The 18,267-nt window shown below is 40.9% G+C and overlaps 1 protein-coding gene across 8 annotated transcripts in view; it reads left to right on the top strand.

Annotated features, from left to right (window-relative positions):
* Positions 1-10,937, top strand: part of PKIB (cAMP-dependent protein kinase inhibitor beta) — a 54,983-nt gene extending 44,046 nt beyond the window's left edge. For 7 of the 8 annotated variants that reach the window (XM_080588362.1, XM_080588358.1, XM_080588360.1 and 4 more), the window contains 2 exons: positions 5,302-5,476; positions 10,028-10,937. In XM_080588362.1, the coding sequence (XP_080444488.1) occupies positions 5,329-5,476; positions 10,028-10,113 (234 nt within the window). In that variant the 5' untranslated portion in view covers positions 5,302-5,328 and the 3' untranslated portion in view covers positions 10,114-10,937. Of the gene's footprint in view, positions 1-2,645; positions 5,124-5,301; positions 5,477-10,027 lie in introns of those variants that run through there. The other variant, XM_080588361.1, reaches the window with a different exon arrangement.
* Positions 10,938-18,267: the final 7,330 nt, after the last annotated feature.

Genomic DNA, 18,267 nt, shown 5'->3' with positions numbered 1-18,267 from the left:
ACAAAAAAAAACAAAACTAAAGAATTTACTTCTTTTCCTGAGTGCTTCACTTTTAACTTTTGTATACTTATCTATATTGTTTTGCCTTTCCAGTTATCAAGAAGTGTGTGGACTCTTGTTCTAAGCCCAAAACAGCCAAGACATCTGTGTATGCTACAGAAATCCTAAAGACTGCTTGCTTTTATTTGTGTGCTTCCCACCACTGGGCAAATGAGTGTGTTGCAAATTTCATTGGTGGAGAAAAACACCAAACAGAGATCTCACAAAAATTGTTATGCAAATGTCCAGGTTACTATTAGTCATCATTGTAATCTCTGGACAGTCTTCATTAAAATCATGACTGCTCCTAACTTTTTTTTCCTTTTCTGTGGTCCTGTACTGCTTCAGGATAAAGTGTAAAGATTACATTAGCACGTATGAGAATGTTCCTATTCTGACATCTTTGGGAAGAGCAGGCAAAGCCACGAGGGTGCAGCAGCAGCAGAAGAGGATGTGAAAGCATGGCAAGTGCGTAGCAAGGAGATGTGGTTTTCATCTCAGTTGCACAGTGGGAAGTACTGCATTCAATAAGTTTTCTGTTCTCCTTACTTGAACACTTTTGAACCTACAGACTTTTGGGGAAAAGGTGCTTGAAGAACACTCCTCTTACTTAAAAGAAAAAAAAATAAAAACAACTGAAGTTTTTCTTGAATAAAACAAGATGCTGAAATACATCTTACAGCAAGAGACCGTCAAGACACAAAATCAATCAATCTGGCTCTTGCAGTATTACTTGGCTATTCTATTTCTCAAGTGTTTCTAAGAGGATTTATGTTTTCCAGTCTGTTATCACTAATGAGCATTCAAAAGGAGTGGAAAGGTGTTTGGGAAGTGTATCTTTCAATTCAATAGTGCAGACAAAGGCCTAAGAGAAAAGTTTTCAAAAGGAGAGAAGAGTCTGAGTGGCAAGGAGAGATGTATTTGGTTGTTCGGTTTCCTACGTGGAGTTGCAACAACATGGATGTCAGGAACATTTTGACATTTCCTGAAGAATAGTTTGTCCTTATAAGCAGAACAAAAACAGTGTTTTGTCTTTGTATAAAACAGTAAAAAGATGAGAAGAAAAAAGCTATCACAAACATGTACGGTGGTGACTTATCTACTTTCTAGTAGATAAGGTGAGCAAGAGACAGCGCTGACATTTAACGTGGATTGTGGCACCTGTTACAGCTGAGCACTGTAAAGCATTTTTTCCTTGATCCTCAACACAAGTTGTTTTGGGAGACTTATTTGTTCTTTTCCTTTGTAATTCATTTAAATAAACCTGTGACTCATTTTCCCCAGAGAAGCTGGCTATGCTGCTGACAAAAGAAGATTCAAAGATTAACAAACTAGCTGTCTTGCTTAGAAAAAAATGCTGGTACTTTGCCTGCCATCATTTTCTCTGAGGACACTCACTTGAAAATCTGATGGGTACACTAATCAAATTTTACTTTTGGTGGTAGCCAGTTTGCACAAGCAGACTTCTTCCTTCCCCCTTGTGCACCAGAGTGGTCTGCTGTTTATCGTGTGTGGTCCTGTAGGAATTTCAGAGGATTATCGGAGAGGATTAACTATACTCCTGAGAATCCCTTAGCCCTGTGTCATGGCCCATGAATGAGCAGCAAAATTAATCTGGTACCATGGAATATTGATGGAGTACTTGTTGGGTTACGTTTTATTTATAATGACAGCCAAAGCCCTTGTCTCTAGTTTCAGTAGGAGAGCTGGTCTGGCAGTCCATCTGCCTTCCTACTGTTGACCCGCTGCAAACAGCCACTTTCCCCACTCAACTCATGTCCCACCCAGTCCCTTCTGCTGTCTGGGCTGCCTGTTTTTTGCTTTGGAAAAGAGAGAGGCAGCGAAGTAGGGAATCTTCTGCTCCAGCAATCTGTCACTCTTTCTTTAAACCATATACCATTAGCCTGGTGAGCGGTGACATGGGAGGAACTTGAAAACAGTAATTTGGAAGCTGAGAAAGACAACTGCATGCTGGCATTGGCGAGATGTACATAACTTTATCTAGGATAAGTCTACAGCAAAATGAACTCAATGAAGCTGAGGGAGATGTTGCTGGAGGGAGAAGTGGAATTGGGAAAACTGATGCTGTGCACACCATGATTATTATTTACCCTGTGAGAAAGCATGAAAAATGGTACACATAACACGTGTGAGAGGATGCCAGCCTCAGGGAGATGGTTACTTCCTGATCGAAATGGTGAAAAAAATAAAGCTAGACACAGATGAAGAGAAGTAGAGCTCTACATCCATACCTAGATGTAGGACTTAGAAAATACTATTGTAACGGAGCAGCAGAATGAAAGTGAACAAATTCCTTAGAACATTAAAGAAAGAAATGCCATTTAACTGTAGTACTATAGAAAGACATTTTGTATACAGTCTGTTCCATGTTTGGAGGTAGACTTAAGTTTTGATTTATATGAACCTAAATGGTCATAAGTTTTGATTCATATTGTAAATTATAAGCCTGCTGGAGTAGTCTCATCTTTGAAATGTGCTTAGACAGTGTCCCGTATTCAGTCCTTTCTCTTCAAACTTAGAAGTGTGCTACTCACTTAGAAGTGAGTAGCCCTTAACTTTTGAACTCAGCCTTCTCCTCAGCCTCTGATACCTAAGATTTAATACAGAAAAAATGATGATGATACCATAATGGTAACTGCTACGCAAAGGACAGTGTATTGCTGTTATTTTTAGATAGCTCACTTGAATTGTGCCCACCAGAGTGACAGATAATGATGGGCTGATTTCTTGTCCAACAGGTGTTCTAAGATTTGCCCCTGCACATTTTTAAAATCAAATAATAAATCAAAATTCATGTACATGGAAGGATGTCAGACTGCCCTTCGTCATCTTCCTGGGTGGCCTAGCATTATGCACCAAAGGGAGATTACATTGGGAAGAAAGAGGGAGGCTGGAGAGAAAAGGGAGGGATTTGACATAAGTGTCCAACATGGCTAAGATGAAACTGTGCTACAGGAGAGGGTGGTTTGATACAGTTGTAGTTGTAGAGCAGATTTTGTCCATTTACAAAGTAATTGCAAGGGAGAAAAGAGGAAAAAACAAATGGACAAGGCAGGTCTGAGAAAGTCTCTGGTGTGTTTTAACTCATGTCAGTCTGGAGATCTTTTGATGAACAGCAGCCAGCTCACAACAGTGTTGGCCCACCAACTGCGTGGCCGAAGTGAAATGAGGATACCACACCAGTATTTTGGCATTGGGAACAAATCTTAATGCCTTTACCAAGCAAAGGAAGATGCTGAGTATTTTCTGTTCTGAAGTGTAATTTACAGTCTCCTTTCCTTCTCTGGTGAGCATGTAGAGAAATATATTTATGACACCTACAGTTAACTAAGTACAAACACCTACAAAAAGCCGTGAGACTGTGTCTGTAAATTTGGATTCATTCTCCTTATTTTGTTATTTCTTGTCCAGTGCTGAGCTCACCCATTTTAATGAATACGAAGTATAATGCTGTATCTAAACCAGAATTGTGATATGCATACCTTGTATATTTTCTCAAAGTCACATTCCTGAATGTCTATTATCACTTTTATATTTTTGCTGCTTATGGAAAAGATTCATTTGGACTTGGCCTGGCTGTTTTCATGTAGGATGGAGCTTTCAAATCTCAGGGTCAGAACCTTTAATCACTGACTTCGGTTGAAGAAAGTGGTTTGTTTGCCAGTTCAAGTCATCTTTCAGATTTGCAGATTCTACTTAAACCTCATTTCTTGCCAAGGAGGATTCATTTCTTTTATTACAACACATTGAGAGATACAAAGAAGATTAAGGATATTTATTACTGTAATTGGAGTGACACAGCTGAAGGAAGTTTGAGGGAGAAGAGGGAAATGTTCTTTGTGGTGGAAACAAGGTCAGCATCAGTAATTAAAGCTCTGCCCCTCCTTTCCTGCACATCAGAACAGGCAATGCTTGGCCTAGAGATCTCCCTTGTTTTTTCCATCCACGAAGTGAGAGCACTACTGTTTCCCAACCCTGGCAGAATTTTAGAGTGGTGACTATGATTCTCTGTTTGTTATATGAAGGACAGTAAAAATGAGACTTTGCTTATCTAACTCTTATTCTAAATACAGGCAGTTGTCAATCAAAACCTGATAGCCTTCCATCAGGCAGGTCTCCAACCCCATCTGTATCCTTTCCACATCACATGCTGAGCCCAGTGACACAGAGACAATATTCCTGTTCTCACACTGCACGCAGAACCGTGCTCATACAGAGCAAGTATTGGTTTTAATTGAACAATTCATGGCTAATTATTAGAATTTACTCTGTTAATTACTGAAAATAAATGTGTAAAATTCTGGTGTGATAGCCTTCTATGATTCTTAATAAAACAGTTGCTAATGGGAGCTTTCATACACTATCCCTGTGTGTGGCAGGCAGCTAAGTATCACCACCTTCTGCTCCAGGTGTTCTCACAGAAGCTGGTGCCCTGGGGTGTGATCCTGCAAACACACCTATTCCTGATCCAAAGCCCGTTGTGGTCAGCAGGAGTTTTCACATTCAGTTCAATTGGCTTTGAGACAGGCTTGAGGGAACAGAGCACTGTTGGCTCTATTCAGTCCAGGCTTTGGTTATTTGTTAGGTAAAAGTCACGTGCACAAGCTGAGGTTAAACCAAGCAAACAAGTTATTCCTGTAGGAGCAGAAGAAAGCAAGTGTTTTGGAATTTACAGGATAAAGAAATTTTGTGCAGATTTTTATTTTTTATTTTTTTGAGAGGTCTTTTTATATAATTTACTCCTCTGTGAAAGGAATTTGTTCTAACAAGATTCTAAATAATAGTCCAAACAAGATTCCAAATAAAGAAAACATGTTCTGCTTCATAGAGACAGTATGACTAAACAGAGTTTCAGTTCCCTTCCCAGTGGCTGTGTGTCAAAACCAACTAAAAAGAGGGCTCAGGTCATAAAAATGCATACAAGTGGCTGGCAGAAAGGTCTGTTGCTGACTTCATCCGCAGGTTTCCTGTAGGTCGAGAGCTGTGCATTGTGCTCCTTGGGTGTACAAATGGCAACGTAAGGAAATGCACAGGCACGTACAGCTTCAGCACCCGACATTGAGGTATGCGGCTTTACTAACAAGAGACCCACTGGGTCAAAGCCCGTGGCTATCATTTTGTTGAGCAGCTCGTTTGATTAGCATCCATCCCAAAGAACCAGACCCAACTTCAGGGTTGTTGTTTTGTTTTGTTTTGCCAGGCTGTGGCTGTTTTCTTCTTATGTTTTTGATCTATCTCCAGATGTTGCTATGAGGAAAGGAGTCAGCAATGACTGATGTGGAGCCCCTGGTCACAGATTTTGCAGCATCAGGAAGGTCGGGCCGCCGGAACGCCTTGCCGGATATCCTGGGCTCTCCTGCTGGTGCTGGGACTTCAGACCTGCCACACAAACTGGCCGAGCTCTCCGTTTCAGAAGGTAATGCCTGTACGTCCCAGAAGCAGACATTTCTATGCATTCTGCCGTCATGCAATTTTGATGTCAATACTAATCTTTTTCTTCATTCAGGATTAAGTTCAACCTTCTAAAGCAGTTACCGCTTGTACCTCCTAACAAGACAAGTTAATTTTAACCCAGACTGAGTCTGCCACATCCACCCACAGATTCTCTGTGCAGTAGGTTGGGGAAGGGTGCTGGGAACTGAATTCCAGTTCCACTGAAGAAAGGGAAAAACAGTACATTGCTGGGTAGCCTGGAAAACCACCACATCAGCTATAAATTAGGGTCTCCTCCTGCACTGAGATAACAGCACAAGACAGTAAGCTGCGCTGCTGATCCGATTACAGCTGTCATCCCAACTCAGACATTTAAATTAAGAGTAGGGTTTACACTGATTTACTCCTGCTACTAAGCTTTGGACATTGCTATCTGACAGCAGTGTTGCATTTTGCCGTGTTCTTTAGGTTGGTAAATGTCCTGTTGATGAACACGGGTCTAATCAATGCTGGCTTTGCATTTAAGTTTTTGTTGTTTGTTTGTTTCACTTTTAGAGAGGTTTTCAGATTCTTTCCACTGCTCAGGAAAAGTCTGATTTCTGATGCCAGAGAAATGAGAATTATATGTTGCCCCTGAGCATGGCTCGCCCCTACTTTTTTAGGTCCTGATTTGGAAGATTTTTTTCTTTCTCGTGCCTGTCACTTTTGCAGCTCTTACAAACACCACTGCAGCTGGTGGTCCAATTCTAGCAACTGCAATGGTGCAGGGGCAGCACAGTGAGCCTGTGCTAAGGAATGGAGGGCCCATGAATCCCAGGAAGGATTCCCAGGCACAAAGGGTGTATGTCCTGTATGTCCTGCTTGTATATTGCTGAAAGCAATTACAAGATGTTGAACTTACAGCCTCCTAACACCTTTAAGTTGTCGGGGGTTCTTTGATTACAATTTGTTCTTGCTCTGAACATTTCATTTATACTCTTTGGGATTCTGTAAATCCAAACCCATCTTGGGTGCATCAAAGGACTGCTGGTGGTGAAAAAGAGGGCAGGTAGAAACAGCACTTCCAGGAGGAGTGGGAAGGGACTGGATCACCACCTCCTGGCTTTGAATGTGGGAAGGAGAGGGAAATAAGGATCTGAATGGGTGCTGGAAGGAGGCATTACCTTTGAAAAATGGAACAAGGACTTATAAAGGGGAGAGGGTGGACGTAAAAAAAAAAGGGGAAACAACAAGGATGGTCAGATATACTTAGGCTGAAGGGCAGTACTGAGGAGAATTGGGGGAATCTGGAAGAGCAGGTGGGACAGGCAGTGGGCATTGTGTCAGAGTGCATTCAAAGTAACACGGGTTAATGCCAGCAGATAAGCCCCAGTTCAAACTCCTTGGCTTTGAGAAGTGATTTTTCCCTAGGAATATGAGAAGTACATCCCTACAGACTTTCCCATTGTGTTGTATGTGACTTCAGTGCTGAAAATCTATTCCAAAGTATAAACAGGCACTTAATGTTTAATGCTTTAATTTTCAAATATGATGTTTGTTTGTTTTTTTAATTTCAAAAAGCTCTTCCACCTGGCACAGGTTGCACATGGTGAACAGAGTAGGTTCCAGCAAGAGAGAACTGTTTCCCTTATCAAACGGGATGCAGATGGGAATTACTGCTGTTATTAGTGTCAGGAACTGTGGAAGTAAAGCTCTTGAACTGGCCAGTCCAACCCACTGAAATATTCATTGCTACATTACGTATAACTAACCTTTGTATTGTTTAGAGCAGTGAACCTTGAGGGACATGCACAAAACCATGTTAAACAAAGCTCAAAACATACAGCAGCGGAAGATAAGTGCCTCATGTTTGTTTCATTTTGGTCTCTAGAAAGCTTAGTAGTTGGAAATTATATACTTTTTAAAATATGGAAAATTTCTCTCTGATCCTTTTTTTTTTTTTTCCCTGAATAAAAATAAACATGAAAGAGTGAATGTCTTGTTAAAAGAAATGTTACAGCACAACATATAATAAGCACTCCAGACAGAATAATCCTCTTCTGGTGTTCATCCAATGTATAAAGAAAAAGAAATGACACAGCTACATTAGTATTAGCAAAATGTACCAATGCTTTCTCACAAATGCAAGGACCAGCACTGCCAGGATTTGGAGAACAATTTAGAGCACGGAATTATCCTTTGCTTTTGTCGTCGGCATATAGCTGTACCAGAGCATGCCCGGAAGGAGCAGCGGCTGTTATCAGCACTCTGCAGTAATGATAATAGAAAGTGAATACAGGACACAGTTAGGCACACTGTGACGAGTGGGCCCTGCTTGGGTGCTTTTTGGGGTTGGGAATTGGGAATTCTACAAGTATCGAATGGGAATTACAGCCTCATTTTCTTGTCAGTTAAACTTCCAATCAGCTAGCAAGCAAAATGAGGGGAACTCATCAAAATGGACAGAAAATTTGTAAGTTCAAATGCTGTGACTGGGAAATTGTTTGCTTGGGAAACATTTTGAGCTCTAACAAGCAACTCTTTTGCCTGTCTCTGGCTTTAACAATAAGCTATTAACAAAATGAAAGCCACTTCCAGCTCAGAGCAAAAAGGCTGGATAAATGAGAAAAGTGAAGATGGAACATGTGGCTATATAAAGCATGCCCTATTTTTTTCTGCTGTGAAAGATTCAGTGAAGATTGTGGGAAATGGTGAGGAGGACTCTCTCCATCTTGCTTCAAATTTAGCTAATGCTCATTGGATCATACATTTCCTTTCCTTCTAAAATGCTGTTACTTGCTGTCAGATAGAAAGGTCAGGAACAGAATGTGCTAATACCATTTGTCTGGTTGAGAAAAGATGCATGTATTCTTTATGAATACACAAGGATCCTGTCTGTGTGATACAAATTCCCGTGCACCCTGAAGGTTGCACCAAATTCATGTTCTCGTTGACATGGATGGGAGAGATTTTGGCACCAGCTACTTCTGTCAGAGCCTAATTCTGAAATGAAGGCTATCTGTAGCCTAACTACCTCTGGTGATGCGTTAGTTTCGGAGGGCTGATACTTCCCAAAGGTGGTCTGGTAGGAGGCTGTAGTGGAACCACGTTAAACAATTGATTGGTGTCATTGGTGATCCAAAGGTTAAAGAGGAGTCTGCAAGAAGTTTGAGAGCAAAGAGGCTACACTGGCCACCTGTAATCTGCTTTAGGGGAAAATTCTGCCAATAACTTGTTTGCTGATTTTTTTTCTAGGTGACTATGTATGACTGACTTGATGCACTCAGCAGCTTAGCACTTGTTGCACACCTAAATGCTGCCAAGTACGAGATTAGATTTCCTTGAGCAAAGTGTGTTTTCCTCTACCCTGTTTGCAAGACTGCACTGGTATTGGACATCCAACCCCACATAGGAGCAGCCAATAGAGGATAGAGCTCTATCTCCCCTTCCACAGCAGTGCTGTGCTATGTAATAGTGAAGGATGGCAAATAACTCATTTCTTAATTTACCACTGTAAATCTCCAAAGCTTCCAAATCACTGAGCAGGCTGAGAACATCAAGCAGTTTCTGCCAAGAGCTTTAGCTGATAAATTGCTGTGGTATGTAGAGACCAAGATGTATAATTCTTTTGTCTGTTTGTAATATTTTATGGCAAGTCTTCAGGGCAAATAGCTGAAAATGTACCCCTTAGATTATGACTGTTAAAGTGGATAGAACTTGGAAGATGGTACAACCAGATTTGCTGAGCAGACCCCTCCTTGCCTCCAAAAGCTACGGTCTGTCTTAGATTTGTGTATACAAACTGTTTTGTTACCATTGTTAATGCCATGTGGGACTTGAAGATAGTGTGAAAATAATTACGCTTTGCAAGGAAATCAAGGCAAGAGGAGTTCTCATTTCTCAGTGACAGAAATCGAGCATCAAAAGAGACAGAGCTGAATTCTGTTGTTCTAATGATGACCATGACCATAAATCACTTATGCTAGGGTGCTTTTACTTGTACTACTTGTGTAATCATTCCACTCTAGTGTGTGGAAGAATGAACTTCCAAGTCAGAATACAAGGGAAAAAAAATATATTAATATATATACACACACACATCCCATCATCTTGTGAAAACAGGATGAATTTTCCTAGGTATTTCTTGGTAAAAAAGGTCAGCCAGATAACTGGCATGTTCATAAACTGTAATGTTATCTACCTGAAACCAGGCAATTCTGAGAGGAATGCAATATTCTAACCTGACTTTGGAAATAACCCAGAAAAAAAAATAATAATAAAGAAAAGTTTTCTCCAGTCTGATTCTTACAACCAAGTGTACATCGATCAGCAGGTGCAAGGAACAGGGAAATCAGCACCAATAGGAAATTGCTTTTGGATGATGCCTTTGCAAGTTCTTTATCTTTTCAGTTAATCTCCCTTTCCAAAGCACCCATGAGTGTGGTAATAAAGAGCCAATCTAAATAGAGGTGATCAGGAAACCCAAATATTTAGCAGCAATTAAAAAGCTCTGAGAGTGTGCGTGGTATAAATGTTTGATTCTCTGTTTTTGTAGATGAAGGAGCAGAAGGTGGAGAAATGCCATCATCCAAAGCCTTGCTGGAAAGTCAAGAGGCAGAGGGAAAGAGCAGCGATTCCTAACACTTAAGGACTGCTGGATTAGCGAAACCCATCAACAGACTTTCCAGAGTTTCCCTGTGTTGTTACCTGTTCTGAAGTGTGGTAGCTACTGCAGCAGCACAGACAAGACTTCAAGACTTTTGCAACATCCTTGTATCTAGGTGGCATTAAGATGGAACTACTTTTTTTTTTTTTCTACTGTAGTCCATCAGAAACAATGTTCTACACATCCCGACGGGAAGAGAACTAAAGAATGTATCTGTTGTTCTGAGTTCTGTAATGGTTATTGTATTCATCCTAACTAATCTTCTTTGACAGTTTCAATGAATATAAATAGCAGATGTACCAAGTAATGATCGCTTTAAAATAAAAGACCTATTTCTTAATTTTCCAGAATAGCTTCTTTCTCTCTAACACAAAGGTGTATTTATTCTCCCCACCTTAAGATGATAATAAGTATGTATTAGATTACTGACCTAATCTGCAGTTCATCTCCAGAGATTTTTGTTCTCATTAGGGATATGTAGATGAATGTGAAAATTAGGAAAAAAAAAAAAAGGAAACAAAAAAATATTTATTTTTCTCTCTTCCTCCTGACTTCAAAGAATTTTGTATACCACTTAAACCACCAGTGTCTGTTTTTAAACTCTCTTTAAACTCTATTTGATTATGGCAGATCATTTCACATATCCTACTCCCAGCAGTCTTGCTACTTCTGTCATTTCTGTTTTCAGGCTTAATATTGTAGCTATTCATGTGTATCTGAAATAAAATAGCCATGTTTGTAAGTGATTAAAACTGTTTGATCTTACAATGGAAATTAAATAGCTATTATGTTTTCCGTCTTCTGTTGAATCCTTGATGTTTCTTTTATTTGACAAGACTCAAACCCCATAATATAAAATTATTTCATCTCAGTTTTGCTTTTTTTCTTTACTGCTGATGAAGATGTTCCAATGTTTTTGATATTTACAATGGGTGTTCCCCGCTGAAAGGCACTGTTGTGCAATGGAAGTCGTGCTCCTGGAAACACCCACATGCACCCCTTTATTGTAGGAGACCCAAGAGTCATGCACAGACGTGCGCCGTTACTGCAGTCTAAAGCAGCTGCCATTTTATGTGCTTTGTGAAACCTAACCAGCACTGACAATCAAATGCTTTTATTTGCCCATACAGTCTCTGCTGGACTGTAGCCAGAGGGAAGAAGCATCCCCAATAGGTACATCAGACATCTGACAGGTATTCCATCTACAAAATATCTGTGTATTTTACAGCTGGCAGAGAGCTGGCAGGGAGGTTTTCCCACACAGCTACCACCCATACTATGCATTTGCATTTGTTCATGGGCTGTCTTTTGGGACCATTCAGTAAAGGGTGGATTTCATCCAACTGAGGCAATACCGAATACCCTCCTCTTATCTGCATTCCTTCAACAAGTGCAGTGCAGTATCTCAGAATTACTTACAAGGTTGGAAAGGTCAATAACCTACTCTGCTGGAGCAAAACAGGTGGCTTAAGAAAGTCTGAAGTAGCTGACATGGAGGACCAGAGTTAGAAACCACAGCAGAGAGGGACTCAGAGTCAACTGTGTCTGTGGTACACAAGCTTGTTTGGGTTGCAGTCCCATTCTCATACACCACCCTCCTTTATAGCATCCGGGCACATAAAAGCGTTGTTTCAAGAAGTTAAAACGATCCCATGGAAATCAAGTGGTTGAGCATTACTGAAACAGAATTCCTTATATGCTTTAAGTGGAGCATATGCTAAAACGCTCTTCTGGGTCATGGCCTATATTGAATTTTCCTCTTCCTTCACAGTTGCAGCACTGGATATATTTAGAATCTTCTCTTACGTTAAACAGACGCTGAAATTTGGGTTACAGGAGTAGGTACTTAAACAAGTATTTTGCTAGCCTAAGAAACTTTTTTTTTTTTTTCTATTAAAATACCAGTCATGGGAACCAGGTGAATTTAGCAAATTATTCACGTGTTAAACTATGTATAAAAATCACAGACATACACACATGGAGTTATTTGCTCACAGATGTTGAGCTTAGAACCTTAAGCAGGGTGCTAAACACCCTGGAAAATTGGTGCTTACTTTGGTCTTGAGCTGTATGAACCTGTCATAGAGAGAAAGGGTATGGAAAGAAGGTTAAAAGAAACACTGCACAAGAAATAAAGACAAACAGGAAGATTTAAAATGCAACTCAATTAAAAGCAGGATTAATGTGTTTGATCTATAATATGTGGGGTTTGCAAATGACTGCTACAGTCAGTCCTCATTTGCCTGTTCTTTATCTAGTTGCAGATTAACCAAGTTGCAGATGCAGAAATACTATTTTTTTTTTTTTGCTAAATGCACGTATGGTTTGTGTCTAAAGAATTGTTAGTCTAGGCTGCATGAGAGAGCTCTTCTGTAGTCAATTCAGATATAGAAGATGAGTAGCTAACCAGGGCTAACTATACCCTGGATCTTGTCAAATAAGCCTTTCCAGTTTGAGGCAGCTGCATATTTCTGGCCTGTATACCTAGAACTACAAACACTGGTTGGTGTGAGAAATGTCGTGCTGAAAAACTTTGGTATCAAAGAATTTATTAGTTCTGTATTACTCTTGACACAGCCAGGCAGGAGGCAGTGAAGCCCTTTCCGAGCTCTTTAGGGGCCTCCAGGCCTGGGGTTTAGGTGTTTAGACAGGGTTATGGTCTGAAGCACCCCTAAAGTTGTGGTTCCTTTTTTTTTTGTTAGTATCTTGAAGATAGGTCATAAATCCTGACGAACTTTGGCTGAGCCTGGAAAGAGCCAATTAAGTGCTTCTGAATACTTCCCACTGAGCCAGTTTATCCAGCTTTAACCAATATCCAGGATATACCACCCTCCCATTAGCTCAGCTAATGAATAATTAATGATAGTTTTCTCTTAATCCATAGAGTAACAGATTTATGGCCCTGAATCAGCAGAATATTTTAAAACGTGCTTAACTCGAAATGCAGACTAGTCTCACTGAAGTCAATAGAACCACTCAGTGCCTAAAATTAGGTACATACTTAATTAGCTTGATAAATTACACCATCAAACTTCTATTAGGGCTAACCTGGTATTATAATGCATTAATCCCAATTTCCATTTGCAACGAGTGCAGCACAGGCAATAGCATCTTTTTCATCAGCATATAACACTGTCCTGGGCTTTTAGAGAGCCAAGACATGTATTAGGCCCAAGCAGAAAGGTAACTGTTGTCTCCAACTTTTGGAACTTAATGAAGTAATTATTCATTCTCAGCCACGCTGCATACTTAAAAGAACAGAAAAAAAAAAAAAAAAAAAAACAAGGAAATAAAAATAAACCCCTGTAACTTCATTCTGCATGCATAAAACAATTTAGGTACATTGAACATGTATAAAATTGGATTCAGTCTTTTCCAGATGTCATTAAGACAGTAATTTTCTTTGGATCAGCCCTTCATCAGAAGCTCCATGTAAGAGGTGGGTGAACATGCTGAGGCATGTCTTTTGTTTTTATTAATCAGGAAAGCTCAATTTGTTTTCTGGAAGGCAATGAAGGAGTAAATAGGTTTTAAGGTAGAGGACTGATTATTAGAATGTTCTAATTTAGAAAGATTAAGAGGAGTAATTAAACTTTTTTTTTTTTCGTTCTTTTTTTTTTTTTAGTGAAGCTTATTTGCTATAGTTCCTCACACAGCTACCTTCACCTATGGCATATGCCATTATTCTGGTATAACATTGCATCAGCTGAGCTTAAAAACAAATGTCGGATGAAATGAGTGGCAAAACAGTTTGCAGGGTGGCATATTTTAAAAGGATTTTGCAAATCATTGATAGTACAGCAATGCAGAGGCTGGATTCAGTTGTCATTGAAGACAAAGATCGTTTTACACTAATTGCAGTGTGAATTGTATCTAATTTTAGTTTTAAGTCATGAGTTACTAATCATACAAAAAATTTCTCCCATTTTAGAAAGTCCACGAACAAAGGATTGAGACGAGGAAACTGCTCAGTGGAAACATCAAACATGTTTGTACTGTCCAAGATATGATATTTACTTATATGGATCTTTGATCTGATGTGACCAGTTCTCTGTTGTGCAGCTTTCACTCCAAGTCATAATGGAGCAGTAATGACTTATATGTCTTTTACATACATAATATGCTTCCAAATGGGGCCTAGAAGACAAAAAGGGTTGTGTGCACAGAAGTTTCTTCATGTGTACCATACAGGAAAGTAAATCTTGAAGTGTATGTTAAAAGTAATCAGTATTCCTATGCTCACTTCATGGATGCTATTAATAAACAGATGCTTATAAATGATAGGTCAGCTGCCATATACCACCTGTTTCACTGTTCGGGGTCTGCAGTTTTTGTAGAGAGAATTTATTTAAATAATGCTCAGCTACTTCCATGTAAGAATCACATATCACAATATTAGCCGATGATTTATTTTCAGTTTTTATCCCAGCATATTCATAGTTGCACCATGATGACCCACTGTTTGACAAGCAGAGATGTGGAATTATACCTTCTTTATCACTCCCAAATAGTGAGAGGCTACACAGTTATGACACATTAATAAATACAGTGGTGATCATACAAAGAATTATAACTGCACTTGCATTAATTAAAAATGACAACACAGCAGTGGCTAGAAGAGGTTTAAACCACACTTTACCATTGTGTATACCAAATATCTCTACATATCATACATGCAAAGAGGAATATTTCAAGATCTAGAAAACTGTTTAGGCCTGCTTTGTATTCCTCTCTCCTCCCTGCTCGAGCTCTGTGTGAGATAAAACCCGTGAGGAAGAATGAAAAACTCAGAGATTTATTTCTGCACAGATTTCTTCACCGGTTTGTCACAGGCCTTATTTGCTGTGCCCAAGGAGCATAAGCCCCAGACCTGCTGTGGAGCATGGAGGGTCTCCAGGATCCCCACTGGGCTGTGCTGAGCCCACTAGGGAACAATGGTGGTGAGCTCCAAAGTGGTTTGGCTAGAGGTAACAAGGACTTAACTGTCCTGCCACCTAGTGGGATCCTCAGTCTGCCAGGTAGTTTGTTCGAATAGATGGAGTCAGTTGTTCAAGCGACCTCAGCACCAGCTGGGAGACAGCTACTTGAGAGTGAAGTGCAAAGCAGGCAACAACTGGGCTGGCTAGAGACTGACTGTGTCCAGCTGATCTGAGACACTTACTAAGCTTTTTGCTAGGGGTCCAAACATGTCATTAGAGTCAGTACCTCGATGTCTCTATATATGCAAAAAGTTTGGTGATCACAAGCAGCAGAGATCTTGCACCTCTGAGAATATTGCTCTAATAATGATTAGATTGGGAAAATAATCCTGGCTAAACCCTCCAGCTACATAAGCACTGTCACTAGCAGATGTGCAGCACTTCTTCCTGTTTTCCCTTCTAACCTACTCCCTTGTACAGTGTCTGTCACCTCTGACCTGAGGACCCAGATCTCCCATGGAAACTCACTCACACCGCATGTGCAAAAGCAAGGAATTTAGGGTCCAAGGGCTGAGCTAGCCAAAAGCATGTTCAACTTGTAAACACTATAGTAAAACAAATGTCTAACTCTGGCTTGCAGCCTACCCAGGTTTACAACCCTGTTCTGTGCTTTGGGTTAGGGTGCCAACACCACCATATATGAGTGGTTTTGAACTCTGTTTCACCTTCCCCATTTGAAGCTGATCTATGCTGGATAAAGATTACCAATAAATGCTGAATCTGTTATTTTATTTTATCATTTCACTTCATGTCGCTGCTTAGGTGGGTGAGGAGCAGTTCATACCCCAAGAGGATGGGGGAGTTCACTTTTACAAAGTGGGATTGAAGGCAGCAGACAATGCTATTAGCTTCTCTGGCACTCTTCCTGTGCCAGGTCCTTGGCTTTAATGCTTTATGGAAAAAATATATATTTGGCTGATGATATAAAGCCTGCAATGTAAAGGGACCTCATTTAATGATTTAGACAATCCCTACTAGTGCTTTATTACTACTTTAAGAGAATCCGCCGTATAGTGACTGCAAGTCCAATGCCTATCACACAGCGTACTGAGAAACAAATCCCTGAGAGAATGGTTTAACTTTATCTATACGCTTGCCAGAAACCTTGAGCACTTCGGTCACGTTCTTAAACGACCCACCAGTAGAGGCGGCCGGCGGGCACAAGATGGCGCCCGAGTCCGTGGCAGGCCAACGGCCGGGCCCTGGCGGTCCTCATACGCGCCCCCACCCCGCCTCTCCGCGCCTCAGAAACATCAGAGTTTGGGCTTCCTTCGCTAAAAACCATGACATGAAAAAGAGGGAGAGCTGTGGCAGCGCCAAGCAGCTCGGCTCCGGCGGGGATACGGGACCGCGCTCCCCGGTGGGGCCGGCAGAGGGCGCCGCCGCCCGCCCGCCCGCGCGGGGCAGACCGCGGCTGTTTGCGGCCCCGGCGCGGTGTGCAGGCCGACACGGGAGAGCTTCCCCGGCCTCACACCGAAACCTGACCTACCCATCGCCTGCTCGATCGCTCAGCCAGCCCAGCCCATTCCTTTCCCCTGTCTGAATGTCTTATCTAACGCCATTCGACGCCCACATCAGCCTCCTCACCGCCTTCCTTCGGTGCTCGCTCCGTTCTTCACTCATAGACCTACTTATGCCTCCTTATGCCCAACATCAACTGTTAGTGCTTTAAACACCCCATATGAGAAAGCAGTCTCTTCAGTTGCCTTCATATACAGTAAAATGAGATGTAGAAGGACAACTCATTGCTATTTCTCCCAGCAAGTATTGGCCAGAGAGTTTACATATCAGACAGACCCCTAAGACCCTTGAGCCAGACCCTGAATAGCCTTTGTCTTGGGCACTGAGAGAGGGAAAGCTGCTCTAGGGAAAAAAATAGCATGTGACCATGTAAATAGAGGTGGTGTTGCAATATAAAAAAGTGCTGAAATAACTGTGTCTCAGGCATTTTCTTTCAGACAGCCTTTGAACTCTTTGACTTTGTAACTTTTTGTTGTTGTTTGTTTTCAGTGTGGGCTTTTGTGAGTGGAAATTTCTAGCTAAATTTATGAGGGATAAAATGCTGATACGCAAGAAGGAGAATATTTAAAGCCGGGGAGACTAAGGACAGTGGGAATGGGTTAAAGGAATGAAAGCTGGTCCACTTTCTTCTCCATGGCCCTTCTTTGAGCAGAGCAGCTGAGTCTGTCTTGGCATGCTCCTGTACCCTCTGTGGCTTCTGGACTCTGGATGTTGTCAGCGCTGTCTGCAGCTCCCACCACTTGCTCAAGACAGTTTCAAAGGTCTGGAGGAAGATGCTATTAGAAGCCTTGTTTAACTATTACAAGATTAGTTAAGGAGCTTGCCATATGTAGAAGCTCTGGGTTATGTATCAGCCACACGGAGGGGGAGATCTTTTGAAATACATATACATGGATATATACATGTTGAAGGAATAGTGGATGTATCCGTATGTTCCCACTGGCATTTGTTACAGGACAGTCCAGGTAGTAAGTCCCATGATTATGCAGGCAGGGACTACATGCCTGTTTTCCTTTTGATGCGTATCTGCATTTTCTCCTATAACAGAGTCTGGATTTGGCGAAGCAGAAACCCACGCTCAGCAAGTTACTGATGTGTTTTTAAGTCTTCCATTGTGACTTCCTCATGTGATTTCTTGCATAATCCAGGATATGGAACTTCTCTGAATTGCTTCCTGTATCACGTCTAATAGCAGTGGCTGTTAACGTAATTTATAACTTGCAGGGATGAAATATCTAATAAGGCAGTTTGTAAATTGATCTGGTGGTTAAGCCTCTTCACAGCTAAAACGCACTTTATTTTTAATAAATTTTCTCTAGACTCAACTTCCAGCGATTGGAGTTTTCATATCTTTGCATACTGGAGTGCAGATTCACTCTTATTTCTGTTTCTCTGGGATTGTCTCCCAACATCAGGGATGACAAGTTTTATCCAAGTTTCTCTTGTTATTAGTCCCTATTTAAAGCTAGTAATGAGCTATCTTAACCCTGCAATGCTCAAACTTGCTTTAGAATTTTGTTTTCCAGGAAGTTTACATATTTAGACTCATGAAAACTGAAACATGATGCAACACTTGCTCACAAACCTATGTGTAAAGCAGGGATATGGCTGCACTCTGTGAATGAATTG

The sequence above is a fragment of the Anser brachyrhynchus genome (assembly GCF_964034855.1).
Source record: "Anser brachyrhynchus genome assembly, chromosome: 3".
Taxonomy (NCBI): Eukaryota; Metazoa; Chordata; class Aves; order Anseriformes; family Anatidae; genus Anser; species Anser brachyrhynchus.
Note: the sequence above shows the minus strand (reverse complement) of the source record. Positions and strands in the feature narration are given on the sequence as shown.